We start from the raw sequence: 26,438 nt of genomic DNA on the forward strand, positions 1-26,438 counted from the left end.
TGAGGGGTTTAAGACATGTTTTGCCCCTCACTTACTACTTATCTATCATATCTAGACAGCCATACACCTGGTAGATACTTCTGTCCATGAAAAATGTCCGACCAAAGATCCCACTGCCACCCTCGAGAATACCTCCACCAAACCCTCACCACCAAGCATGGCGACCTCATACTTCTTCTCTGCTACCTCATCACCGGGCTTCTCGACAGCTCCTCCATCCTCCTTTGGGGTTCCTTCGTGAGCATGCAAACCGGCAACACCGTATACCTAGGTCTCGGGCTAGCGGGCGCTGAATCCCAACGATGGGTCAAATCCGGACTGTCCATCGCCAGTTTCTGCATCGGATCGCTGGTCTTTGGGTGGTTCTATCGCTTCTTCTCACCGAGGAAGAGATGGGTGTTGTGTGTTTCGTTCGCCGTGCAGATGGTCTGCATTATCGTTGCTGCGGTGATTGTCACGCTCCGTCCGACGCAGGATAACACGGATAAGGATATTTCGTTCTTGCCACTGGCTCTGGTTGCATTTCAGAGTAGCGGACAGGCAGTGAGCAGTGGCGTGCTGGGTTTCAAGGGACTGCCTAGTGTGGTGTTGACGAGTATATTCTGCGAGTTCATGGCGAGTCCGCTGTTTCTGACGCGGAAGATGTGGTCGAGCTTTGAGGAGAGACGGCGACTGGCCGCTATCTTGTCTTTGACGATTGGGACGGTGGCTGGGGGATTATGGGCGCGCAGTCCAGCTGGAGTGGCAGGGGCATTGTGGACGGCGGCGATAATAAAGGGGGGGATAATAGTTGCGTGGATGGGATGGAGGGAGGAGAGGATTACTCTTTAGGTACGGAGTATAGGGGTGTTTATATATAACTACCATAGTCATAGTCTATTGAATACATACAATTATTGGAAATGTACTGAAAATAATGAATACAACGCAAATAACAGTATTGAAGAAATACTGTACTGGTAGGCAGCACCATTACCAGCCGAACAGCCCCCCACTCAGCCCTACAGGGCGCTCCACACCGTCTACTATTGGCTGCCTGTCCCCATATTTAGTGACGAACCGACAATTATGAGTTCATTCAGCTCAGGAGTTAGGAGAGTATTTCATAATATATTTCATAATTCATTATACTGGTAATACTAAGACAAATGCTGCAAATGCCACATCCCCCTCATAATCTTGACCATCATCCCCTCCCCCCAAATGCCAAACGGCAAGGGCAGCGGCTGATGGAATGCGCGTCCCAGCCCCGCGCGGATCTGCATTTCCACGACCCGCCGCCAGTCCACATGATGCGCAAAATGAAAGGGGAAGTGGTGGTGGCTGATGGTGCGGATGGTGCAGTCCATCTTCGGCTTCTCCTCGAGCTCAATGTGCGGTTGCAGTAAGTGTGGGTGGAGGCTTTCGAGGTCGATTTCGAAGCGCACCACGCCGGTGCCGGTGAAGTTCTTCACCTGGACAGCCAGATCGTGCGCTTTGTGGTCGTCTGTGTTGGTGTGCACGATGGCCATGTCGATTAGGGGTTCGTGGGCGCCGATTTCGAGGAGATGGACGCGGTGGTCGTCGGGGGGAGTGATTTTGAGGCAGAATTCGGCGTCGAGGATGAAGTTGGGTGAGTTGGGCTTGGAGTAGGCTTTTATCTTGAGCACGCGTAACGGCTGTTCAAACAGGGCCAGAGAGTGAATCACGACTTTCTTGGAGTCCACCTGCCCGCCTAGTTCGTGGTTGACGTAGCGCACGATCTGGTTGCAGATTTGGGGTTCGTAGAGATGCCACAGTTTGCCAATCACGCTGTTGATCCATTCGACCGATTCGCCCTTTTGGAGTGTCTTTTCGGCCTGGCCGCGGATGAGTTCGTCGCGGATGGAGCGTTCAGCGCGGCGGAGGGAGAGCTGGTGTTGGGTTCGGAGGAAGGCGAGGATGAGGAGGAGCCAGGCAGCGCCGAAATTGAGACGACAGAGCAGCCAGGAGGTGAGGCAGGCGACGACGATGATTTTGGATTCGCTGTAGGTCTGGGAGATGACATCGACCAGGTCGATGGGTTGTTCTTTGCTTTTGCCCATTGTGAGTGATGGGGGTGGAAGTCAGAGAGGAATAGATGCTGTTTATACTCACTGTACTATGCGTTGGCTGCGGGATAAGTAAATATAGACATGCAAATAACGGTATTGTCATTTTGCATAATGGCATACACAAATAGAACGGCAATTCTACGACGGAACCTTCCGAGGGAAGAGAGAATATCTCAGCCCTACAGATCCACAAAGCTTAGCGATATTATTCTGTGTTTCTGTTCTCACTGTGTTCTATTTCTCTATCTTATACTGTATATTGTACATCAATGTAGTATTGCTATATATCTATCTATATATCCGGTACTGTATCACTGCCTGCATGTGTATTATCTACCATCACTGTCAAGGTTCAATATAATAATGCGCAGCAAACGTGTCCACCAAATCTCCGACTCCATCCATTCGCAATCCCTCCATTTCATATCCACTCATCCTGTTTTCTTAGTTTCTTCCTGTCAAGGACCTTGGAAGTAGCCTGCTATTAATCTCCTCACCTGGCAAGGTCCTCAACTCTGTATATATCTACTCTACCTGCACCATGACCTTACTTCTACATCTTTACCTTCATCTACATCCATGACAAAAATGGCCTTCAACCCCTCCAGTGTCAACCTGGACACTGCCAGCAAGGAAGATGTCCTCTGCTACATGGCCATCTCCAGCAACGACTACAATGGCCATCTCGGTGCTCGCATCTCCTCCATCTTCGTGATCGGCTTCGTCTCCATGGCCTTTACCTTCTTCCCCGTCGTGGCTAAACGTCTACCGGGCTGGAAGATTCCCTACAGCGTCTACATCTTCGCCCGTTATTTTGGCACTGGCGTCATCGTCGCCACGGCGTTTATCCATCTGCTGGACCCGGCGTATTCCAAAATCGGCCCAGAGACCTGCGTCGGTGTTTCTGGTTACTGGGATGAGTATTCCTGGTGTGCGGCTATTGTTCTGGCTTCAATTGTCTTTATCTTCCTTCTTGACCTTGCGGCTGAGGTCTATGTTGAGCTGAAATACGGCATGCACAAGGATGAAAACGCCACGGACAACTTTCTCGCTCATCAGGACCATCTCGATATCGGGCCTGTCCCTGAAGACGGTCGCATTCGTCACGACAAACCATCCGAACACACTTCTGAAAAGGTAGACGATGATTCTGTTGCTGAGCGTTCATTCCGCCAGCAAATTGCCGCCTTTCTCATCCTTGAATTCGGCATCATCTTCCACTCCGTCATTATCGGGCTGAATCTGGGCGTGACGGGCTCTGAGTTCGCTACTCTCTATCCTGTTCTTGTCTTTCACCAATCCTTTGAAGGTCTAGGACTGGGTGCTCGACTGTCTGCCATTCCATTCGGTCGACACAAATGGCTGCCGTGGATCCTCTGTCTTGCATATGGGCTGACAACCCCCATTTCCATTGCGATCGGACTGGGCGTGCGAACTACCTATAACCCAGACTCAAAGGCGGCCATGATTGTGCAGGGCGTGTTGAATGCGATTTCAGCCGGTGTGTTGATCTACAGTGGTTTGGTGGAGTTGTTGGCGAGGGACTTTCTCTTCGATCCGTGTCGGACCAAGCAGCGGTCGCGTTTGGTGTTTATGGTGTTTTGTACATTGCTCGGCGCAGGTATCATGGGCTTGATTGGGAAGTGGGCTTGATGTAAAGGTGTTGATGTAAAGGTGTTGATGTACAAAAGTGTTGATGTATAAAAGTGTTGATTTATTGAAGTATTTGAAATAAGTGGATGTGATAGGTTAGATGACGTCAACCACCGTACATATTAATACCACTTCATCTCATCTTCATCTATTTCATATCATCATGAATGGCTTCTGTCTGGTAACGCCAGCCTCTCGAGGGCTGGGCTTTGCCTTTGCCAAACACATCTTGACGCATTCCAATCTCCCCGTCGTAGCCACTGCCCGCCACAACTGCGATGCTGTGCGCGATCAACTGCTGGAGGGAATCGACGACAAGGAGCGACTGCATGTCCTGCCTGTCGATGTAACAGGTATTCTTCTCATCATCTTGATATATAATATACTAACTGTGTAGATGAATCAACCATTGCCAACATGGCCACTCACCTCCGCAACACCTATCCCTCCACCCCCCTCCGTCTCGTCCTCACCGTCCCCGGCATTCTACACGTCGAGAAATCGCCGTCTCAAATCGACGCCCAGAACGCCCTGCACAGCTTCCAAGTCAACACTCTCGGCCCAATGCTGCTCCTCAAACATCTCACGCCCTTTCTGCCAACTAAATCCTCACCCCCATTCACCCCCGACCAAGGGCTGAATCTCCCCTCCCACGCCATCTACGCCATGATGGCCGCCCGCGTGGGTTCTATCTCCGACAATGCCACGGGCGGATGGTACTCATATCGCGCGAGTAAAGCAGGCGTGTTCCAGCTAGCCAAAACGCTGGATTTGTATCTCAAGACGAGGAGTGGGAAGAGGGCTGTGGCGGTCGCGACGCATCCCGGCACGGTGAAGACGGAGTTTACGAGGGATTATTGGGGGAGGGAGATGTTGAGTGCGGACGAAGCGGCGGGGAGGTTGATAAATGTGTTGTCTACGTCGATGGAGGGAAGGGGGAGATGTTGGGATTGGAGGGGGGATGAAGTCTTTCCTTGATCTACTCTAGTGGTCTATACTATACTAATATAGTAATGTAACCGTAGACGGAGCAATATAGTACTCTCGGCACCCCCTATTCTCGACGATCAGCTATATATAGTCTTATCCACTCTTTGTCACCGGAAAATTCTGAACTCAATCAACAATCAATCAATAAACATCATCATGAAGTCTCTTTTATTGTATACGCTTGCCCAAACCGCGGCAGCAGGCAGCTTCAACGTCCTCTCCTTCAACGTTGCCGGCCTCCCCGAAATCCTCAACAGCAACGAAGTCCCCGGCGACAAAACAACAAACACCGAAGCCATTGGCGCCAAATTCGCCGAATACGACTACGATGTGATCCATGTGCAGGAGGATTTCAACTATCACGCCCACCTGTACAAAACAGACACTCACCCCTACCGCACTGCGACATCGGGCGGGGCAGGCATCGGGTCTGGCTTGAATACGCTGTCCAACTATGACTGGGTGGATTTCGAGCGTGTCAAATGGGCGACGTGTTCGGAGGCGTCAGGGGCGGATTGTCTCACGCCAAAGGGGTTTACAGTTATGAGAGTGAGGGTTGAAGAGGGTGTTTATCTGGATTTCTATAATCTGCATGCTGATGCGGGGTAGCCCTATCTATCCATCATGATGAACATAGACTAACAGAGGATAGATCCGAAACAGAAGACGTCAAAGCAAGAAGTGCCAACCTGCAACAGGTGGCCGATCACATCCAGACCAACTCGGCCGGAAATGCCGTCCTCGTCTTTGGCGACACCAATGCCCGGTATACATCGTCTGGCGAGAACATCCGCGTCTTCACGCAGGAAAACAACATGGCGAATCCCTGGATCGATCTGATTCTGCATGGAGACATCCCGCCCCAAGACGACAATGCGCGAATATGCGAGAATCCCAACAAGAACAACTCCTGCGAGACGGTGGATAAGATCTTCTACCGCGGAAGTCGAGTGATGGACCTGCAGGCTACGTTCTGGAAATACGCCGACTATGACTTTTTATCCAGCAATGGGACGATTCTGTCGGATCACAATCCCATCACGAGTAACTTTACTTATTCGCTGTCTGATTCTCTTCGTCAGAGTGATCTATTCGGTGGTCCACATGGGTATGTTGTCCTGTACAAGTAGTGTATACGTATACTAACAAGATAGAACCTGGTTCAACGACCTCACTTCCATCCCTGATTCATCCACCGGCTCGAATAAACCCCAGAAAATCACTCTCCGTGGCGACAACCGTCTCGATGCAGTCAGTCTCTTCACCTCTGGATCAAATCACACACACGGCGGCGACGGCGGAACAGTCCAGGAACTCAGCCTAGCAGACGACGAATACTGGACGCACACCACAATGTGCCAGGGCAAACACAACGACCATACACGGATCTTCTCCCTTTCAGCAACAACCAGCAAGGGAAAGACAGTCAGTGCCGGGACAAAGACGGAGGATTGCAAAGACTTTGTGGCTGAGGATGGATGGCAGGTGGTTGGGTTTTATGGACAGGATGGAGATGAAATTGACCAGCTGGGGCTGATTTACTCTTTGCAATAACCATGGATATCCTCTAGATGTCTATAGATAGAATAATCATGATTTATAATACAGATCGTGATGTCATCGGAGATAAGATCGCAGCGGAGTTTGCGCACACCCGCCGGATTTAGAGTATCCTATGTCCATTCTATGTCCATCTCACGTATAAATATAAATCCATCAGCTTATATTCCATCATCATCAGTTCGTCAGTTAATTATCAACCAGCATCATGAGTTTCACGCACTTCCTCTACAAACAACTCTTCGTCACCCCCGACTATCCCACCCGTCCCTACACCGACCAAACCGTCATCGTCACCGGCGCCAACGTCGGTCTCGGTCTCGAAGCAGCCCGTCACATCGCCCGTCTAAACGCAGCAAAGGTCATCCTCGCCGTGCGAAACACCGCAGCAGGCGAAGAAGCAAAACAATCCATCGAAGCGTCCACCGGCCGATCAGTCTGCGAAGTCTGGCATGTCGATCTATCCTCATACACATCTGTCGTGGACTTTGCCCAACGAGCATCGAAGCTCCCTCGTCTGGATGCAGTGATTGCAAACGCAGCTGTCGCGCCAGCCACCTTTAAAAAAGCAGAAGGACACGAGCAGACCATCACGGTCAATGTCATCAGCACTCTCCTCATGGGTCTCCTTCTCCTCCCTACCCTCCGCGACACAGCGATCAAATACAACACACAGCCTCATCTTACCTTTGTCGTGAGCGGTATACACCAGAGTGCGAAATTTGCAGAGCTGAAAAGTCCCAACACGCTCGCTGCGTTCGACAACCCGACCAGCTTTGAATCAATGGACCGCTACGCCACGTCAAAGCTGGTTCAGATCCTGGTCATCCGGGAACTAGTCGACAGACTTTCTGACTCGCGGGTGGTCGTCAACATGCTCAACCCTGGACTATGTCATTCACAACTAGCCAGAGATGCAGGATGGGGATTGTGGTTTATGAAGCTGCTGCTGGCTCGATCGACAGAGGTGGGAAGTCGGACGTTGGTGCTGTCTGCTAATCTGGGACCTGATAGCCACGGGGCGTATACAGATGACGGAAAGGTGGATAATGAGGAACTGTCCGAATTTGTACGGAGTGAGGCTGGACGAGATGCGCAGAAGAAGATGTGGAGAGAGATTTCTGCTGTGCTTGAGGAGTTTCAGCCGGGTGTTACCAATGTATAATAATTAAGATACCATACTGCTATTAATGACTTCATCCAGAACTTTTTCCCCATCTGGAAAGAGGGCTTGGGGCAAGGGCTTCTGTTAGGGTTACACAACTCAGAAACATCAGACAGTCTGTATTAATACTAACGCAAGATTATTAGGTACAGTAAGTAGAGAAACAATTGATAATTAATAAATTACAGCGCAGCAATCGAAATCCTCTTGGCTCCTGCATTCCCACTCAACATCGCAGCTCCACTCGAATTCCGCAGATGATTCTCATGCTTCTCTTCCTCCTGCACGTCCAGACTGAACCGGCGGGGTCGATGCCACATGCCCACTTCGCCATCTGCCTCTTCCGCAAAGTCAGCCGGGTTGAGTCCAAACTTAAGAGCAGCCTGGCGGGTAATGGTCTCAATGGCCAGCGCATCAGGGAGCTTGGTGCTAGGCGTGGCCTGTCTGTTTGCGCGGGTCTGGGCGTGCTTGAGCAGAGTGAGATGCTGACTGGCGGTTTCCCTTGCGTTGTCGTTGTTCACCGCGTCGCCGTCGTTGAGAAGTTCATACAGTGCGGATTCGTGGAGAGAAACGGCCGCCGCGTGGTTTCCTGATGCCGTGTACAGACCAGAAAGCAGCTTGTTCATCTCCAGCGTCACGTTGTCGCAGTTACCCCAGACCTGGCGCAGGTTGTAGCAGATGTCGCGGCCGAGGTGGATGGCTTCGCTGGTGTTGCCGCGGCAGAAGCGGGTTTCCACGAGGCGACGACCGATCCAGACGACGACGTTGAGGGTCCAGGTTCGTTGGACGATACGGGAGGTCCAGAGGTCGGTGAGAATGGACTGCGTCATTAGTATACAGACATCGTGATAGGGAAGATAACATACCTCGAGGTCATCAAATAATTCATGCTCACCCAGAACAGTGACCAGATCGTTCAACTCAGTGAAAGGCAGCTCAGAGAACTGAATGTTGATCTGCTTCGCGGCCGTCATGATTTCCTGCAAGAACAGCTTCGACTCGAAAGCCATGTTCTGCGAGATCTTCTCGTCAGGGCACTTGATGGTCTGGTATCCGTTCAGATACAGACAGAGCTTGATGGATGTGAAGATGCTCTCATAGCTGTGCAGGCCATCCGTCAGATGGACGAAGGAGTGGAATGCACCAGTCAGGTCAGCAGCATCCTGGAAGCGAGAGCGATCGCAAAGGTCCTTGACCATCGCCGTGCTGGCCGTGATGATGTTGATGTTGTAGTCCTCGTGCTGCACTTCCCGGCGGCAGACGTTGAAGAACTGGAAAATAACATCCTTGTGCTTGAGCTGGGAGATGGACAGAGAGTTGCAGAAGTAGTCGTACAACTTGTCGCGGGACTGCTTGGCTGCAGCGGTCCGCTTCTGCTCGGTCTGGATTTGGTGCAGCTGTTCGCCGGCTGCGAGTGTCGGGACGAGATCGTGGCTGGACAGGCTCTTCTCGAAAGATCCAGTCATCTGGCTTTCACTCGACAGCTGCTGCAAGATCTGGCTGTATGACTGTTTTCCGCGGAAGACTTCCTCGAATGCCGCCACGAAAACAGCCGGGGGATGCTCGCCGAGGGCCTTGTCCGACGGTGGATTGGCGATGATATTTTGGTGCATCTCGTCAATGAGACTGTTGCCCTGGTCCTTGTATCCAGTTTCCAGGTAGATGTGCGCCAGACGATGCGCTCTGTCCACCAGAGTCTGGTGGTGATCCGTCATCTGAATCACCTCGTCCGCGTGGTTATGCAGGATGGCACCACCCTTGCTGAGTGACTCGGTCGAGTCCTTGATCGCATACATCAAAGCAACTTCTCTCAACCAGAGCAAAGTGGTCGTGGAAGAGTGACCCTGCTGCTGCTTGGACAGCTGCAGCTCCTCCTGGTACAAAGAACCAGCCTCGGCAGAGGTGAGCTTCTTGCGCAGATAGAGCTGGGCCAACTTATGCTTGACCGTGATCGGCAAGGTGTGCGACATCTCAGGAAGCGACCGCGAAGCCTGAGAGGCAGGAACCCATTCGTGGACCTTGAGAACGTGCTGGTACAGCTGGATCGCCTCGTCGATGTGGCTCTCGCTGTCTTCGCAGATCTCCGCCAGACCCAAGGTTGCCTTCAGGGTCATGTCGTCCGCAGCACCGTGGATCTTCTTGCAGAGACGGAGATGCTCGGTCGCAACCTGGTATCGCTCCGAGTAACCGGCCTTCATGGCGGTCGAGCCCAGAATGGCCATGTAGCCGGTGTAGGTCTTTTCAAGGAGACCTTCCAAAAGAGCACGGTCGTAGCCGTCGCGTTCATCGAAGCGGACAAGCGTGGGCCAGAGATGACGGTACACCTCCAAGGCAGAATCCCACTGCTTGTCCTGCTCGTACAAGGTGATCAAAGCCACGGCAGCTCTGACTCCGGTGGACCCGATCTTGCCGCCACGGATGCTAGCCTTGTAGATGATGTTGTAGCTCTGCTGTGCCTGGTCGCGATATTCCAGGCGAGTTGCGAGATCACCTTCATGGTACAAGCTGTCGATGCTGTGCTTGTCCGACTCACCCAGACGAGAGACGAAGAACTCGCTAACCTGGTGCAGTAACGCAAGCGCCTTGGTGAACTGGAAGGTGGTTTCATAGAACTCCACAACAGTCTTGACAACAGCGGTCACTGATGGAATAGCGACACGGTCGGCAATGATGGATGCCTTGAAAGCATTGCCATACACGACCGTAGCATCATGGACATTCAACCGACGGAACAGACAGTAAGCCAGATCCAAGGCAAGGTTCGCCATGTGCGGTGCCGTCTCCGAAGGGAACTTGGAGTCAGACTCGGGATCCTGCACCTCGGGCCAGGCATGCTTCAACACCGACCAGACACAGGTACTGCCGGCCTGCCATTCCTCGTCGCGGATATGGAGGGTAGCCAGGCTGCGACAGAGGGTCAGAATAGACGGGCTGAGAGTGGCAGGGCCCAGCGAAGCAATCGAGTCCATGAGTTCGTGCAGAAGCAGACGGTCCGAGGGACTCAACTCTGTCACGCTGGTGGCAGGATCCGTGCCCATCATGTCCTTTGTCAAGGACTGTGCCAGAGTGACTGCATCATGGGAGTACTCTTGTCCAGTCTTCTTGTAGAAGCGCCAAACAAGAATAGACAGGACGCGCTCGAGGTCATCCAGTCCCATCTCCCTGGCTTCGTTGCGGAGCAGCTGCGCCCGCTGCACCATGTCAGGCGAGTGGACACCATTGCCCTCAATATCAGATGAGAGGTCACGGACAATAACCTCGGCCTCCTCAGAACGTTCGTATCGTCGCAAGAACTGGTAGTACACCAGAGCGACCTTGGTCTTCTTATCCCAGGTTGAGGTCGACTCGGCCTCACGCGACGACAGACCCGCCCACAGACTCGACAGAACATGTTCGGCGTTCTTGGGCTGGTTCCGGTCCTCGTACAGACGCGCCATGTACAGCGTGTACGAAATGCGACGTTCATCCGTAGCGCTCAACGTACGCACCATATTCTCGTACTTGCTTCGGGCCAGCTCAAGCGACATGTCGTCCGTCTCACTAATGTCAAAGTTCTGCGTGAGGAAATCGGCAGCCTGCACGGACTGGGTGGAATGAGCACCGTATTTCTGGACAGAACGCTGGTAGAACTGTTTGGTCATTTCGTAGGCTGGCTGAGTTCTGTCGTTGGCCTTGTACATCGGCACAAGCAGAGCGAGGTAACCCAGCGACTGGTTGAAGGAAATCGGGCTCTTTTCCCAGTCCATGGAGGTGAGAGTCTCCAGTGCCTCTCCACGGCGCTTGGCAGTCTGATCGAAGCGTCCTTCGTGTATGGGAGTCGTGGCGAGTAGTTCAGCCAGAGCGATGGAAGTTCCATTCGCAGGGCCCATGAGTGCCTTGCTAGTCGTCCACGCCTCGTACACATGGTCGTTGGCATAGGTGACTCTAGCCATGTGTGCAGCACGAGCGATATAGATCAGACTCTGCAGTGTCGCCTTGGCTCTTTCGCCCAGAACCGCCCGTCGAACATCAGCAGAAAGACGGTAGAGCTCCAAGATGCTGGATCGGCTGAATTGGGATTCCCGACTGGTGAGCTCGATCTGGGAGAAGAGCACGGAATCCGGCACGGCCTTTTCAAACGTCTTGGTGAAGACGAATGTACCGTTCTTCGTAGCCATCGAGGATGAGAGCAAGTGCGAGAACCAGTAGCGAGAAGTATACTCCATGAGAACATGCGAGTCGAACAGGCTTTCTCGGTCCTCGGCATTCAGCTTGTTGAAAGAAATGGGAAAGTCTTTCTTGACAGTGAGCTTGACCCAAGCGATAGATCGGATCAACAAGTCGTAGTTGGCTTCCTTGAGACTGAAGGGGAATTTGCCCGTGTCGGTTTGTTCTGTCACTGCCTCGGCCCGCTCACGGATGTGGTGACGGATGATAGGGTGTTTGAACGCGACAAAACCGTCTCGGACCTTGATGAGAGCACTCATGGGACGGAAGAGATCCTGCTGGGGACTGGAAAGTCGGAAGACCATTGATGGAGTCGTGGGATCGACACTGAGAAGTTGCTGCACTTCCTTGATCAACAGAGGACGTTCAGCGGCAGCCATCCAGCCCAGCAAAGCACGAGTGTCGGCTTGCTCGAGATCCATATCATGCAGATGGTGATCTACCAGAGCACCAAGAGATTCGGGAACATGCTTCGCTGCTCTCACCATATCAGCGAGTGTCTTCTGCCGAGCGACAAATTCGACAACCTGCTGAGCCCAGACAAACGAGCCCTGGGCGCGATTGACAATCTCTTCAGCCATGGTATCGAGATGTTCCTTCTCAATATCCCGGTACTGGGCGTGATAGGACATGGCGTCCTTGACGGCACCAACCATGTCCTCATGCGTCTGGTTTGCATCCATCGAAAGCAACTGCGCGCTGTGCAGCTTGGTCTTTGCGGGGAATCTGCGAGTGAAGAGAATCAACTTGGACGGATTGTCTGTTCCAGCGACGACGTGCTGGAGGCGATCGTAGAATTTAGCGGGGGCATCATCGCTGCTCTTCACTCGCTCCAGACCATCGATGATGAGCAAGAAGTGCAAGTTGGAGTGCACGGCGGTCTCCATTGCCGACCAGAGGACTTCCTCGACCTCCATATCGGTAGCACCGATGGAGGCGAGTTCGGCAGCTTCGGTAAGAGAAGTGAGGATAGCCTCTTGTATTTTGAAGTTGCTGACCGATCGGTCGAGAATCTGGTGAAGCATGCCCTTGAGGATACTCAAGCTGAGGGCGGTGATGGGGACGTCACCTCCTGTGTCTTGTTAGCGCTGACAGTTGTTATGCTTCAGGTGACTTACGGATAGTGTACTGGATGACATTCCAGACATCATGCTCAGGAGAGGTCTGCAGACGCTCGACAGTCCACTGGGCGAGGGCACTCTTGCCACTGCCCGGACCGCCGGTGATGGCCATCAAGTCATGTTCACCCATGACAAAGTTGTTGAGGTGAGTATCGAACCATTCAAAAGACCCATCGGCCAGGGTATGGGTGCTTCCCTCGAGAATCATCTGCAGAGCACGATCCTGCAGCCCGATGAACTCGTAGATGGCAGGAATATCAATGGCACTTTCCTCTTGGAAGGTACCCTTGCTAACACTGGCGAGGGCCATCTCCGAGATACTCCGCCAGTTCGCATTGAAGCGGTTGAAGTAGACGAAGAAGGCCTCGTCAATGTTGTGTTTCATGGTTTGGTTGTCCTTTCCTCTAAGCCCTTCGATGTATTCCATCGTAACGTGACAGACCAGCTCGAGGAGATCAGCGTAGATCATTCCGATCTTCGACTGGATCTGAGTGGATTCCATGAAGAATGGCTCATGCTGCAGCAGGACCGAAATGCCCATGGTCACACGGCCGTATCGGCCAAAGACACTGTCCAAGAGTTCGACATTGTCGATTCCACTCTGCTCTCGTTAGCCTGATCAGAACTGGGAGATAGAATACGTACCTGCAACAGGAGTAGACAACTTCCCCAGATAAGCGTGGTAGCTGTCTCAATGCCGACTAGGATACCACCGACGGCATCCCGCAGCGAACCAACAGCAAAGGCAAGTCGCGAAGCTCTCCGGAGGACACCATCAAGCCGACTGCCATTGCGAGGCATACGACGGAGTCTTTCCGTCGCGACCTCGTCGAAGAATGTATCGACGGTAGGACAATTCTGGCTGAGTTCTGTCGCCGACAGACCCAGACGGGGCTTGCTCTCCTGGGCGATCAACTGGAGTTTCTCGCGGAGCACAGCCGTTCTGCCAGGGGACTCGATGCCCGAGTCACGAGCAGCAGTGTTTCCCGGTATTTGCGAGGAAGACATGCTGGTTAGAAAGAGGATTGGATCATAGCATGTCAGAGAAAACAGAGTAGGATTCGAAGGTGAGAATCTCCAGATCAGGAGAAAGAGAAGAAGATAGATGGAAAAGTGATCCTGGGAAAGCACTGTTTATGGTATTTGTGTGCAGCCAGAAGTGCTGACATCATAAAACTCTGGTCCTGTCTGGTCCTGATGACCTGGAGTTTATGAGAGTTCGAACCAGCCGATATCATCATACTTGACTCCGTGGTCCGTCGGATCCGAACGGTCACCTTGAAGATATATTCGACATCATGTAAGATTATTTACTGCTAACATAGATCATATAGTCTATTTGAAATGATACTATCGATCTACACTACTCTCACTAGCATCGTGTTTATCTACTTGATAAGGAAACAGCTACGCTACAGAGACAGGATGTTCTAGATCCACGAAACTCAATCCCACGTGGATCGACACAGTCATGGTGTCATTTCCCCTCATCGTGGGTCAATAGAGAACTGTATGACTGCTCCATTCGAACTTTGAGATGGTGATGTCTGACATTGATTCGGCGATGGGTGGTGTTGAGAGTCATGATGTAATGGCCCACTTGGCAGATATCTACTCGACCCCGCACTTCATTGAAGTCATAGTCTTTTTTTCAAATTTATACTGGTTTTTGATTGCTAGTTATGGTGATGATGATGATATTTTTGCTGTCTGTAGATCAATGTGGTGGTGTGATGTGGTGTGTATGTGGAGTACCTGGAATATATATCGGTGACTCCGACTGTTGATAGACTCGCTTTGAATGACTACACAGATGAGGTATAAGCAAAACAAATATAATTGATAATGATGAATAGTCTTTTAAATGCCTCATCATTCTAGAATAATATTTCAATGGATAAATGGCAAATTGAATCAATGGAATCTCCTGAGTAGTCATCTACACCATCCAATACAGCATCGTCCCTGACGACACACATAATAAAATAACAGTTTATATATAACGAAGATACAAAGATACAATCAAACAAACTACCACGCAAGACTTTCTTCCGCCCCATTCTGCTTGCAGTAATAATTCCACTCATCACCTCCCATATGCTGTGCGGCCGTGTCGCAGTAGTACAGAATACTCTGGTCGTTTTTCTAAATAGTCAGTATGAATCATCAAGATAAACAAGAAGATAACATACAATGGTACAGTCAGGGCATGTGTCCCATTGCTTGGAACCGGTGTTTCGGTTCTTGTAGGCAGTGCATGCCTTTTCGGTGGCGTCGCGGTTGTAGACGTTCTATTTATCAGTATGACGATGAGAGTATGAAGATGATGACTTACAACGCCCTTGCCACCGCTGTTGATGCAAACACCGGTGTTGTGGAGGTCTGCGACGGCACTAGAAGTATGAGCATCAGGTATCAGAGGATGGTATACAGACATACAGCGAAGCAAAGAGAAAGAGGATATTAACAGAGAACTTCATGGTGATGGCTTGACTGAGGATATGCTGATAATGACAATTGACAAGACCCTTTATAACTACGAATACTGGGGGATCATATAAATCCCCTTATATTTACCTCTTTATGATCGACTCTCTTGGCAGATGACCGTTGTAACGGTTTATATTGCTGTGTCGATCATGTTAATTGTCAATACGAGAAGATGTTTCTGGCTGAGACTAGATTGAAGCTAATCTGTGGCTTTATTTGGTCCCGATGTTCCACCGAGAAGGGGCCGATGTAGATCTTTGGGTGATTATCTTTGTTTATGATACTATTCACTGAAAAGTAGTGAAGAGTAAGAGTAGAGAGTAGATGAGTTGTTGTGTGTGGGTGTATGTGAGTGGAAAGTGGATATCGATCTGTTGTATACCGGTATATCAACATATCGATATCTTCTAGAATACCTTCTAGAATAATTCCATTGATCTACAGATCTTACTGCATCCAGTAAACTCGACGAATAATCACGCGGTTGATATCACAGGGACATCCATCCGATTGGCATTGATTCAGACCAAGATCGACATGACTTTATTTTCAGTTTAATATATTCAATTTAATATACTTTAGGCAGTGTCATGTCATGCCCTCCTTAATGTAACCATGTCGATCTATATTCGTATCTCGGACTGACGGAGTATATGATCGTGAAGATAAATACTTGATGTCTACAGAGTATCATTCTCCAACTCAACCATCATCATGAAGTCTCTTCTCTTTCTCTCCCTCCTGGCTACGGCCACTGCTATTCCCGTTGAATCTGATTCTCTCGATGACGCCCTCGTCTTGCTCGGCGATGGCAGCACCCAACGCATCAAGAAACAAGATCTCTCCTCTCTCTTCACTCCCCCCAGAGAAGTCCCTCACTTCCTCGAAACCCACGCCAACAACACCAACTACAAGCGTGGCAGCGACGTCGAGCTCATCATCGAACTGCCCGATGAAGACTTTCTCGGCTGGGACACGGCCATGTCGACCGTGACGCACGCCAACGAGGCAGACGTCAGCCTGGCCATCATGTCGGGACAAAACATCGCCAACAGCGTGTCTGTATCGACGGGCGTGGATGTCACTCTCGTCAAGGACTTTCTCAGTTTCTCCTCGAGCATCGACTACCAGCATTCAGTCACCAGTTTGGTTTCCGGCACGGCGACCTTGACCATCCCCAAGAATCGATGGGGATGCATCGTGAGCAACCCAAAGACGCACCGACGCAGTGGATATGTCTACAAGGGGACACCGGGTGGAGCGTCGACGTTCAACCACTACCAGGCCGATTCGTTTGAGGATTCCAGCTACAACTACAATGGAGGGAAATTGTCGTGGGTGAAGGGCGTGGTGACGACCTGTCTGGGAGACAAATACCCTCTTCCCCGCTGCCTTGGACAGGGGACTTTGGAGTGAAAGTGATTATCAGTTATATTATCGTGTATATCATATCAGTCTAGTCGTTAGTCGTCAGTATGCTCTCGCCAGTGAATTCAATCCCCCGTCCACCGTCCAACTGCTTCCTGTCACGTAGCTAGCGTTCGCACTGCACATGAAAAGAATCACATCGGCCACTTCCTCCGGCTGCGCGACTCGCGATAGAGGGACTGCTTTTGCGGCCATGTCGCGTAGGTTGAGGGTTGTTTCGCAGCCACCGTTGATCATGGGCGTATCAACCCACGAAGGACAGATGACATTCACGCGAACTCCAAAGGGAGCAAGATCGATGGCTATACAGTCAGTATACTATACATCTATATCAATTTATATCTAGGAGAGACATACCAGCACTCTTGGTCAAACCCAACACGGCATGTTTCGACACATTATACTCGGTGATGAATCCCCCCGCCATGAACGAATGGATTGATCCAAGGTTAACGATTGATCCTCTCCCAGCCTGTCTCGGCCCATTTCGACCGTTCACAATGAGTGGTTCTTGTGTCTGCATGATCTTCCCCACTGCCTGCACACAGTTCAGAACGCCCTTGGTGTTGATGTCATGCACCCGATCGAACGATTCAGGCGAGACATCCAGAAACGACGTCGGTTTGCGCATCACAATCTATTTCTTAGCTCATATCATGTATAAACATGGGCAGAAAGCATACCCCCGCCGCATTGACGCTGTAATCCACCCGGCCGAAAGTCGCGATCGTCTGCTCGACCATTTGATCCACCTGGCTGCGATCCGTCACGTCGACAGACACGGCCAGCGCACGATACGCCTCATGCTTTGCGACTGTCTTGCTGTGCTCGGCTGCTTCTTCTGCAGCGGCCAGATTCAGATCTGCAAAGACAACGCCTGCCGCGCCTTCTGCTGCAAATGCAAGGGCGCATTCACGGCCGATGCCGCTGGCTGGGATGGTCAGTACGCAACAGCCAATGGGAATGGAAACATACCAGCACCGGTGACGAGGGCGATTCCACTCAATTCAAACATTGTCTATTGTCTATTCTATTTTATTTTCTGTTTAAAATATAGGACAGGGGATATTTATACCCCTCGATCGCTTAAAAAGCCCAAATAGTCCTGCTCTCGATCAGCCAATCACAGCAGCCGCTCTCCTCGGTGTACTGCCCCGCCCGATCAGCCAATCAGAAGGGCCAGCGATACTTTCCGAGATCTCGGAAGCCCGAAAAGCGCCAGATTCAGATCTCGTTATGTTTCCTTATTATAATTATTTATTGATTGATTTGGAATACTGAACTGCAGCTAATCCATATCACATCACACCTTCTCATTCTCATCCGACATCGAGCTCGAATCCCCAATCAGATTCATCGCTTCCTCGGTTTTGTTGTATTTTCTAAACACCAGCTGGAACAGCACGGCGGTCATAAACATAATCCCACTCAACGAGGCATACTCCACCAGCACTTTCGGATTTGTTGAGACAGGCGCGAGGGTGATTCCCAGCATGGATCCGATCGTCGAGGTCAGCAGGAAGATGGAGGTGACGATGCTCCGCATCGACTTGGGGGCTTTGGTGAAGGCGTATTCCATCGCGGAGAGGATGGAGAATAGTTCCGACAGCCCGATGAGCGAGTACGCGGGGATCTGCAGGAGGATGCTCACGTTGCTGGGTTCGTCGTAGTCGAGGCATTCCGGGGTGTCTGGGTGGCGGTGGCAGGGGGAGGATCGGTAGATGTACTCTTGCAGACCGGCTGTGTAGGCGATGCCGCATGCGATGGTCACGAAGCCGGCGGTCATTCGGCTGATGGGGCGAAAGGGGATGCCATATCGACGGAGAGTGGGATAGACGATATATTCACTACGATGTTAGATGGAGATGGACAGTAGATGGTTGACAGAACATACACTAGAGGCAGAGCGGCGATGATGGCGATTGGATTGAAGCAGCTCACTGTCAATATCAGCATAAGTAGTGGGTCGATAAGTATAGAGAGACGTACACATGTCGTTTGGAATGCCATATGTCTTCATCGTCGATGCTTGGCTGACGAGATTATTGTTGGCCTGACCATTGCAGATCCAATATATCGGACTGTCTGGTTAGGAAACATCTTATCTATAGGGGATGATACCTACAACACCATACTAACTAGTCAGCACAGTCGAGACAGAAAGGGACAACTTACAAAGCACGACATGCCACCAACGCCCGTCTGAGCTCAGATATAAAAGTGTCATCTCTGACAGACCCTCTGGCTGCATCCAGATTGAATCCATTCTTGATGCTGATCCAGAAGACCTTGACTGTTTTGGTAATAACCGATTCTTTGGGTGTTTGTGCGACTATCAATTAGCTTCATCCTATCAGCATGAGGAGACATACTGTAGTTCTTTCTACCAGCCAATAGAGCCACCGCAGCCAATCCCCAGAGCGCAAGAGGAAGCATAAAAGCAGCCCAAAAGTCGACTTTTAATTCCAGCCACTACTTCATTAGCAGGAATAAATATACAGAGTATATCCATACCGATGCAGGAATGACCGACAGCGATCCGATATTAATCACCCTGATCCATTAGCAACGAAGATACACAGACAGTGTACATACCAATAATAGCGGGAATAGATCGTCTGGACAGTCACATTCGGATCAACCACCACCTTTTCTCCACTAGACAGAGTTTTTATTCTCGCAGGCTGAGAGAATTGCTCTGCTATCAGTGGAGATACGTTGCTTTTGATGCCGCCGGTTCTACTTCATTAGCAGTGTTTTATATAGTATAGAAGACATACCCCATGCCAATCAACACCAACGCAATCATCAATCCTGGCAGTCCAGCGCCATGATCGAGACTATCCGGCAGCGATGTGGTGAACAGGATTAACACTCCAATAGAGCCGAATCTACCCTGTCAGTATATTCACCAGATAGAAAGAAGCATACTCACCCCGTCGCGAGAGCAATCGTTTTATATCGACCAAAATAACTGTCGGCAGCAATGGCGCCCAGAATCGGGGCAAAATACGACCATCCCACGAAGAAATAACTAATTCCAGTTGCAACTGTTTGGCCCTGTATCCGTTAGTTCTATCTTTATACTGTACCAGGTAGGTAACACCTTTCCCAGGGCCCCCGTGTGCTTTTCACTATATCGTGGATGTTGGATATAATTCTCTACTCTTGTCAGTTTATCGATATTAGTATGATGATAGTACTCACGGATAGGCGCTGAGACAGATCGATAAGTGAATCGTTCAGCCAACTCCGCGATAGCCACTAGGAATATTTTGATCGGAATGTCATCGTATACGTGGCGCAGATTGTCCCACTCCCACTCGGTGGGAGAGACATCACTAACTGGCTTGAGAGTCATTTTGATATGTATTTAATATAATGTGTCGCCTATACAATACTGGCTCTCATGTTGTTATATAGTGTGATTTTGTTTTATAAAAGGGATATCCCTAGGAGAATGTATACGTTGACGCATACCGGGCCCTTATCTACTGACTTTTCTCGAATGCATTTATTCAGGGTTTGGAGTATTGCGATAGTCGGTTTATTTTGAGGAATGTATATAGATGATGTCATGATCTCCCAAGCATTCTTGCACCACGCAATGAACTTTATATGATATTATCTATAAGAGTTGCAATAGGTCATGCAGATAGATAGTCTATAAAGGCTGACATCCTCATGTGGATCAGCAGTAGTCAATGGCTACTTTATAGACATCCATATTCATCCATATTATACAATCTTCAAGAGCTTGCACTCATCATCCCATATTCTAACGCGACAAGGAATGCAACTATGCACATTCCATCATAGGTTAGGTAATGAAGACCTGAACATTCGTCAGGGACTAATTCTATAACATTGAACTTGTTAAAGAACAGGTTTGACGCGTATCAGGCATGTATTCAACCTGTTGTACTCTAGACAAAATAAAGACTATCTTTAGAGTCCACAACCACAAACCCATCTCTCTCCTTGCCAGGCTCTGGATATTTCTTGATATTCTCAATCGCCCATCGCGTCTTCGCATCCAACACAGGCGGATACCGACCAGCGCCATCCAGCTTAGGCAAACCGGCCATCTCGAACAACGCTTGCAGATATTCCATCGTCTCGCCGTTATCCCATTCGATATTGTGGAATTTTCGAGACTCGCGCTTGACCAGTTCCACGCGGTCTTGTTCCCACTGTTCTTGCTGCTCTTTTGATGGAATCGTGGTTCGGCCTGACCAGACGCGCGCTATGGCGATGGCTTGGTATTCCATCGAGCGAAAGGTGAGGACTCGTGGAAATCCAACGATGGATAGCGTAGGGTGATTCCGGAAAAACGTGTGCAGATAGTTGCCGATGAGACGGTTATCGTGATAGTCGTAGAGGGCAGATCCGTTCGAGTCCCAGAATGGAAACGATGGTTTATACCCCGTGCAGTAGATGATATGGTCGATATCAGAGACAGCAGAGCCATCGGCGAAGACAATCTCGCCCGAGGACAGATACTCCGTGATGACTGGCTTCCATTCTACGCCTGGGGGAGGACTGTCGCCATCCCAGCGACTTGGTGATCGACGGGACTGATAGACTGGGAGGGCGGCATGCTTCAGAAGATCAGTGGTGACATCCTGGCCTGAGGAGGAGTTGCCAACGACAAGGACTCTTTTGTCCGTGAAATCGGCGCCAGATCGGTATTGTTTGGAGTGTAGAACTCGTCCTGGATAGGCGTGGATATACTCCTCCAGCCCTTGGACGTGTGGAATCTATTTTATTAACTCTGGATAGATGAATTAGGTATAGAACTCACATAAGGCACCGAGTAATGTCCATTTGCCAGAACGACGGCGTCGAATTCCTCATTCCACCATTCATCCACTTTGCTGACAGGATTGAATCGTCTCAGCGTAAGAGACCATCGTTGAGAATTCTCGTCTAGCTTGGATATCTTCTCGACAGTAGTGCTGAGCACGAGGAATGCATCCGTGCGATGAGTCGAAAAGTAATTCTCGATATACTGCTTTGGCACCCAGTGCGGAGCGAATGGGCCATATGCAAAGGGCAAGTCAGAAAAGGCCATGGCGATGTCGGGCACATTCGTCCTGCTCGAGTCAGTCTGCGCTACTGCTGTATAGATCAATACGAACGTGAGGTCAGCATAGATGGGCGTTCGATCATAACGCTGCTGCGTCGATGGCGGTGTTGTCGCTGGCAGCTCCTGGGGAATGTCCAACGGCGGATCAGTCTCTGGTGGAATCTTGCCTGGGAACAGCTGCAATGGCCCTGGATCCGGATCGTATATCCTAATCTGTTAGTATAAGTCGTGACATAAAAGAATGAAATACCATGTTCCTCCGGCCGTCTCTCGTCTCTCAAACACTCGGATGCGGTCGAAATACTCTTCTGCTGCGAGCGCATGGGCCGTCACCGATCCTACACAGTCAGAAATATCACGAGATGAGGTTATTCTTCTTACCCGAGGCGCCGGCCCCGATGATTGCCACCGATTTGATGGGAGCCATGATTTCTGATGAAAAGAGTCATCTTGACGATTATTGAAGTGGGATTAAGGTGGTGGTGCTCGTAATTCTGATAAGAATGGCGTGCTCTTCCCTGTCATCTTTGTAATGCAATGCCTGTCCGAGTTGGTATTGATGAAAGTAGATTGATTCTAATCATCTTAAGTGGTTGTAATTCTAGACGGCGTTTTCTTTTTCCTGTTGAGGAATAACCACAAAACCAGCTATCAAATCCTCGGTCGGCCATTTTATCGACTGTTGATACTTGACTGCTGTGGAGTCATTATCAATCAGATCATTCCCTCGTGTGGAGAAGAGAGAGGGCTCAATGTGGGGTTAGAATGGAGAATTGTATACTACGGAGGAATCCCGATGTAGAGGCTTATACAATGGAAATCCATTGTTCAGATATTAAAGTACAGTATAGTGTCCTCGTTATTGGTTGTCCAAGAGGTCAATGCGACAAGACCACGACCTTTTATTGCTGACGGATATTTTCCGAACGAGAGAAATGGTACTTGATTTATTCCAGCGGTTATGCAAATATGGAAGTTGTCCGAGCACTTGCCTCAACTGCGACCAATCTCCCGATATCAATTGCTACGAGGCGTGGATGTAGAATGACCCCTGCCACTTTTAAGTTGCTTTTCTATACAAGGTATCTCCTCTCATTTGACAGATCAGATTCCATGCTATAAGCGTATTCCGCTCTCCTTTATTACGGGCAAAGTACAAAGTGTGTATATCCATAAGCGGGCAGTGTATCTCAATACCTGTACTACAGCTGAACCAGCCCCAATCAAGTAGCAAACCGCCATTGCGTCACCGTCCCATTAGCAGTGTCTGCTCTCTCCAGCTCCCGGTTCTTCCTTTGAGCCCAAAACCTGGTACTCAAACACAGGATAATCGCCAGCCCACAGCCCGCGATGATGATGCCGCCGCCCGTCTCGTACCGCGGCTCCTGCGAGCGCAGGAAGAAGTACGGGGTGAACCAGTGCGAGACGGACGAGACACAGTTGGCAATGGCAATCAGGGCTGCGCGTTTGGTGCGCGGGCGAGGCACGACGGTTGTTTCCCAGGCGATTTGGATCTAGATATTGTTAGTAGATTCGGGGACTAAGTACGAAGGTTATCGTACATTCAGACCGACAAATGGACCGGTACAGAGCAGAACCAGGCCAAAGTATCTTGCGCCGACGTTGAGGGTTGAGATCATAATGACGCTGCCGGCGATGGAGATGGCAACGGGGACGATGATGTGCCAGCAATGCTCGAGGTGGCGGCCCGAAGACCATGAGATGAGGAGGGTCGCGATATACGCGATGACATATGGAGGGGCCTGGATGAAGTAGGTGATGATCTTGGAGAATCCGAGAGTCTCGACAATCTGTCCTTGTTAGTTGAAATCTAGGTTCCGGTGTACAAGGGACTCACGGATGGAAAGAAATCCTTGAAAGACTGTCCGATGATCAGGGCAAAGTGAATCCCGGAGAACAGCCAGGTAAACGGATCCTGGACAGCCTGGACAACGCCACTCCAAGGGCCCCCCTCTTCGTCTTCCATCTGGCCTCCCGCCGACACGGCCTGGCGATACGCGGCCATGGCAGCCTGCTCTTCCGTAAACCAGCTGCGGCCAGTATTGTTGGGAAAGTTGGGAATGCACAGGAAGCCCAGCAGCGCGACCAAGACACTGACGATTCCTGCGATAGTTAGCTGGATTATAGATAGATAATATACCTGAAGAAAGACCAACCCTCCAAGAGCAGAAACCACTGCCACGCATGCAGCCCCGCAATCCCCTCCATGTTCGTCAAGATCGCTGCCGCTAACAAGCTGGAAAACACATTCGAGATGATATTCCCCGCATGCCAGATGCCCATCCGCAGAGGCGACTCGTCTCGCGTATACCAGGAGCTGGTCATGAGCGACACGGCGGGCACAAAAGGGCCCTCGGTCAATCCGACCAGGAAGCGACACAGCATAAACCCCCAGCCGGTGGTCAAGGCTGGCATGCAAATCGTCACCGCCGACCATCCCAGCATCATAGGTGGAAGCAGAAGACTGGGCTTGCCCTTGGAGATGATGATGTTGGCGGGAATTTGTGAGATGATATACCCCACGTAGAAGAGCGATATACCCGCGGACCATTGCGTGTCAGTCATGTTGAGGTCGCTTTGCATCCCTGCAAGGCGGGCATTGGAGACGTTGATGCGATCGAGGTAGCTGTAGAATGCGTCAGTTTAATTCCAAGTTCATACACGTGCACAGGCTCTATCACTTCATCAGCAGCATCACCGTAATCATCGGCAAGAACCTCCAGTCCAGCTTACGTAGGACAGCTTTGTTCAACGTCTTCAGTTCCTCCGGGGTCTTGTCCCTCAGGAGGGGAAAGTGAGTGAGGATCTGGTCTTCCGGGCGAACGTCCTCGACATCTTCGACAGTGGGCTTGTCGTCCAGCTCGAAAGAGGCAGACTTTGTGGATCTAGGCATTGCAATGGTCAATGGCAAGTGGTTGAGGGCCCTGTCCTCATCGCAGAGGAAATCTTGCCTCATATATCACCCGTTACCCTAATAATAATAATATGCTTCTCCGCTATCTTCCCCGGATTTCCCCAGATTACCCCGGATTCATCGGACTCGCTCCGGAGCCAAGGCGGCATTTTTCCTAGAACCTTTTTGTGGCTGCATCACTGACATCTGCACGAGAATGTACGGCTTAACCGATGAATGTTTAGCTCAGTTTTGCATAAGGGCTGCTTCCTTTGGTTCCTTTGTGGAATCGATCAAATGGCAGGGGTTGTATTCTCTGTATGTGCCACATGAATCAGAGACAATAGTCGCGAACGGGTTGTAGGATTTGGGCTCTAGGCATGAGGCCGCAGTCAGTATGAATCCTATATTACCTATCTTATTTGTAGATATAGTTTCTTGTTAGGGGATAGAGCCTCCTAAGATGATATTAAATAACTATATACAATTATAATATAGTGTACTGTTTATGTCTCTTTTAGTATCTAACTATATTTAGTAATTAATACACACTAGATTTCTATGACTTTATATAGAGATATAGCACGAGAGTGCGTTGATTAACATCATTTTACGACTTCTAGAGGAGTTCAGTGATAAATGCGAGTTGCTTCAATTTCTTTACGGTAAAATTCCTTTACAATGCTGACCACCACAGATAATTAAAAGGTGGTGTTTTATAATTCTTATAAGAATTTCCTATTCTTCCATGTCATATACAATGCCTGTTAAGAGTTGATCAAGATAAAAGTAGATTAATTCGGTCAGTTTGATGGGTGGTTATTCAGATGTGGTGATGTTTTCATTTTTCTCTTTTTGGGAGGCCCAACCACACAATCCTCGGTCGGTCATTGTTGTCTGTTGATACTTATCTACTGTGTCTTTATATTAAATAAACATCATTACTGGATCAGAACAGTGCCGAAAAGCCTAGCACATCCCATAATGTGACATTCGACTGTTCCTCGGTTCTCCGCACTGCCGATCACGGGTAAGGCTGTCTATAAATCAGCAGATCCTCTGTACTTTACTACTGTTCCTCACATTCTCCTCGGTCATTTCCACAATGTTCTTCCACGCTTGCACAACAGCAGCCCTCCTCGCCCTCGTCCCTGCCACACTAGCAGCATCGCAGGTCTCCCCCAGCGGGTCTGGCCGAATCGACGTTTATTTATTTCTCGCCAAAGAAGCGACCGGCTGTCTGACTGATGCTGGACAATGGACGACAGATACCAGCCAATGCGCAGCCGTCACGGCCAACGGCGATGGCGGCATCAACACCGGCAGTGGATGGTTGACTGTGGCTGATTCGACGCTGACCACCTCATCGGCCCCTAATGCGAACTGGACGGGGACGCTGGCTAGTGACGAGGTATGTATTTCTATATAATTGATATGCATGGCTAACATTGTGTAGAAGAATGTAAAGCATCTCGAGGTGGATGTGGACGGCACCGAAGAAGGATGGATGTGGCATGGCTATCAGATTCCCGAGGCGACGGATTCCAGAGAGATCAGCAGCAAGAAGAAGACTAATCTGCATGATCTGACTCTGCTTTTTGTTCCTACTTGATTTTGCATATTTGAATACGATTGAATTCTACTATTGCCACTAGTTGGTCGTGCGGAGGTCGGAAGTCGGACCGACTGGAATATTTCGTCACTATCACTATCACATCACAACACATCAAGTGGGACTTGAATGTGATCG

At 50.1% G+C, this 26,438-nt stretch overlaps 14 protein-coding genes across 14 annotated transcripts; 7 read left to right on the forward strand and 7 right to left on the reverse strand.

The window, feature by feature from the left end:
- Positions 1 to 93: 93 nt before the first annotated feature.
- ASPWEDRAFT_103557 (YoaK family protein) lies at positions 94 to 831 on the forward strand (the record flags this gene model as incomplete). Its single annotated transcript, XM_040827574.1, has 1 exon — positions 94 to 831. The coding sequence occupies one exon, from the start codon at positions 94 to 96 to the stop codon at positions 829 to 831; it is 738 nt and encodes a 245-aa protein (XP_040693599.1).
- Positions 832 to 1,079: 248 nt separating this feature from the next.
- ASPWEDRAFT_66683 (uncharacterized protein) lies at positions 1,080 to 2,063 on the reverse strand (the record flags this gene model as incomplete). Its single annotated transcript, XM_040838857.1, has 1 exon — positions 1,080 to 2,063. The coding sequence occupies one exon, from the start codon at positions 2,061 to 2,063 to the stop codon at positions 1,140 to 1,142; it is 924 nt and encodes a 307-aa protein (XP_040693600.1). The 3' UTR covers positions 1,080 to 1,139.
- A 296-nt stretch (positions 2,064 to 2,359) lies between these two features.
- On the forward strand, positions 2,360 to 3,857 carry zrfA (high-affinity Zn(2+) transporter ZRT1). The gene has a single exon (XM_040829257.1). It carries the CDS (start codon positions 2,652 to 2,654, stop codon positions 3,723 to 3,725), a length of 1,074 nt encoding a protein of 357 aa, XP_040693601.1. The 5' UTR covers positions 2,360 to 2,651; the 3' UTR covers positions 3,726 to 3,857.
- A 31-nt stretch (positions 3,858 to 3,888) lies between these two features.
- ASPWEDRAFT_25717 (uncharacterized protein) lies at positions 3,889 to 4,703 on the forward strand (the record flags this gene model as incomplete). Its single annotated transcript, XM_040832767.1, has 2 exons — positions 3,889 to 4,078; positions 4,123 to 4,703. 2 exons carry the CDS (start codon positions 3,889 to 3,891, stop codon positions 4,701 to 4,703), a joined length of 771 nt encoding a protein of 256 aa, XP_040693602.1.
- Positions 4,704 to 4,871: 168 nt separating this feature from the next.
- Positions 4,872 to 6,269, forward strand: ASPWEDRAFT_169751 (endonuclease/exonuclease/phosphatase family protein; the record flags this gene model as incomplete). The annotated part of the gene is made up of 3 exons (XM_040830509.1): positions 4,872 to 5,320; positions 5,368 to 5,823; positions 5,870 to 6,269. 3 exons carry the CDS (start codon positions 4,872 to 4,874, stop codon positions 6,267 to 6,269), a joined length of 1,305 nt encoding a protein of 434 aa, XP_040693603.1.
- Positions 6,270 to 6,483: 214 nt separating this feature from the next.
- ASPWEDRAFT_105343 (putative short-chain dehydrogenase/reductase family protein) lies at positions 6,484 to 7,440 on the forward strand (the record flags this gene model as incomplete). Its single annotated transcript, XM_040827715.1, has 1 exon — positions 6,484 to 7,440. The coding sequence occupies one exon, from the start codon at positions 6,484 to 6,486 to the stop codon at positions 7,438 to 7,440; it is 957 nt and encodes a 318-aa protein (XP_040693604.1).
- Positions 7,441 to 7,622: 182 nt separating this feature from the next.
- Positions 7,623 to 13,775, reverse strand: ASPWEDRAFT_104954 (tetratricopeptide repeat protein; the record flags this gene model as incomplete). The annotated part of the gene is made up of 4 exons (XM_040827685.1): positions 7,623 to 8,261; positions 8,307 to 12,718; positions 12,765 to 13,368; positions 13,413 to 13,775. The coding sequence occupies 4 exons, from the start codon at positions 13,773 to 13,775 to the stop codon at positions 7,623 to 7,625; spliced, it is 6,018 nt and encodes a 2,005-aa protein (XP_040693605.1).
- Positions 13,776 to 14,635: 860 nt separating this feature from the next.
- ASPWEDRAFT_181282 (uncharacterized protein) lies at positions 14,636 to 15,352 on the reverse strand. Its single transcript, XM_040831869.1, has 4 exons — positions 15,207 to 15,352; positions 15,103 to 15,160; positions 14,960 to 15,058; positions 14,636 to 14,912 (listed from the first exon to the last, which is right to left on the reverse strand). Exons 1-4 carry the CDS (start codon positions 15,245 to 15,247, stop codon positions 14,799 to 14,801), a joined length of 312 nt encoding a protein of 103 aa, XP_040693606.1. The 5' UTR covers positions 15,248 to 15,352; the 3' UTR covers positions 14,636 to 14,798.
- A 619-nt stretch (positions 15,353 to 15,971) lies between these two features.
- ASPWEDRAFT_49779 (uncharacterized protein) lies at positions 15,972 to 16,673 on the forward strand (the record flags this gene model as incomplete). The annotated part of the gene is made up of 1 exon (XM_040837330.1): positions 15,972 to 16,673. One exon carries the CDS (start codon positions 15,972 to 15,974, stop codon positions 16,671 to 16,673), a length of 702 nt encoding a protein of 233 aa, XP_040693607.1.
- A 54-nt stretch (positions 16,674 to 16,727) lies between these two features.
- On the reverse strand, positions 16,728 to 17,700 carry ASPWEDRAFT_25723 (SDR family NAD(P)-dependent oxidoreductase; the record flags this gene model as incomplete). The annotated part of the gene is made up of 4 exons (XM_040832768.1): positions 16,728 to 16,987; positions 17,043 to 17,322; positions 17,369 to 17,616; positions 17,661 to 17,700. 4 exons carry the CDS (start codon positions 17,698 to 17,700, stop codon positions 16,728 to 16,730), a joined length of 828 nt encoding a protein of 275 aa, XP_040693608.1.
- Positions 17,701 to 17,958: 258 nt separating this feature from the next.
- On the reverse strand, positions 17,959 to 20,046 carry ASPWEDRAFT_151477 (putative POT peptide transporter; the record flags this gene model as incomplete). Its single annotated transcript, XM_040829604.1, has 11 exons — positions 17,959 to 18,532; positions 18,580 to 18,625; positions 18,675 to 18,766; positions 18,861 to 19,017; positions 19,058 to 19,157; positions 19,200 to 19,239; positions 19,281 to 19,424; positions 19,466 to 19,576; positions 19,621 to 19,745; positions 19,792 to 19,847; positions 19,893 to 20,046. The coding sequence occupies 11 exons, from the start codon at positions 20,044 to 20,046 to the stop codon at positions 17,989 to 17,991; spliced, it is 1,569 nt and encodes a 522-aa protein (XP_040693609.1). The 3' UTR covers positions 17,959 to 17,988.
- A 565-nt stretch (positions 20,047 to 20,611) lies between these two features.
- Positions 20,612 to 22,201, reverse strand: ASPWEDRAFT_181285 (uncharacterized protein; the record flags this gene model as incomplete). Its single annotated transcript, XM_040831870.1, has 5 exons — positions 20,612 to 21,445; positions 21,490 to 21,781; positions 21,827 to 21,982; positions 22,025 to 22,112; positions 22,156 to 22,201. The coding sequence occupies 5 exons, from the start codon at positions 22,199 to 22,201 to the stop codon at positions 20,612 to 20,614; spliced, it is 1,416 nt and encodes a 471-aa protein (XP_040693610.1).
- A 796-nt stretch (positions 22,202 to 22,997) lies between these two features.
- Positions 22,998 to 24,688, reverse strand: ASPWEDRAFT_49782 (uncharacterized protein; the record flags this gene model as incomplete). Its single annotated transcript, XM_040837331.1, has 5 exons — positions 22,998 to 23,288; positions 23,337 to 23,585; positions 23,633 to 23,898; positions 23,952 to 24,421; positions 24,477 to 24,688. The coding sequence occupies 5 exons, from the start codon at positions 24,686 to 24,688 to the stop codon at positions 22,998 to 23,000; spliced, it is 1,488 nt and encodes a 495-aa protein (XP_040693611.1).
- Positions 24,689 to 25,793: 1,105 nt separating this feature from the next.
- ASPWEDRAFT_25727 (uncharacterized protein) lies at positions 25,794 to 26,300 on the forward strand (the record flags this gene model as incomplete). The annotated part of the gene is made up of 2 exons (XM_040832769.1): positions 25,794 to 26,099; positions 26,145 to 26,300. The coding sequence occupies 2 exons, from the start codon at positions 25,794 to 25,796 to the stop codon at positions 26,298 to 26,300; spliced, it is 462 nt and encodes a 153-aa protein (XP_040693612.1).
- Between the last annotated feature and the right edge of the window lie 138 nt (positions 26,301 to 26,438).

This window comes from Aspergillus wentii (assembly GCF_001890725.1).
Source record: "Aspergillus wentii DTO 134E9 unplaced genomic scaffold ASPWEscaffold_2, whole genome shotgun sequence".
NCBI lineage: Eukaryota > Fungi > Ascomycota > Eurotiomycetes > Eurotiales > Aspergillaceae > Aspergillus > Aspergillus wentii.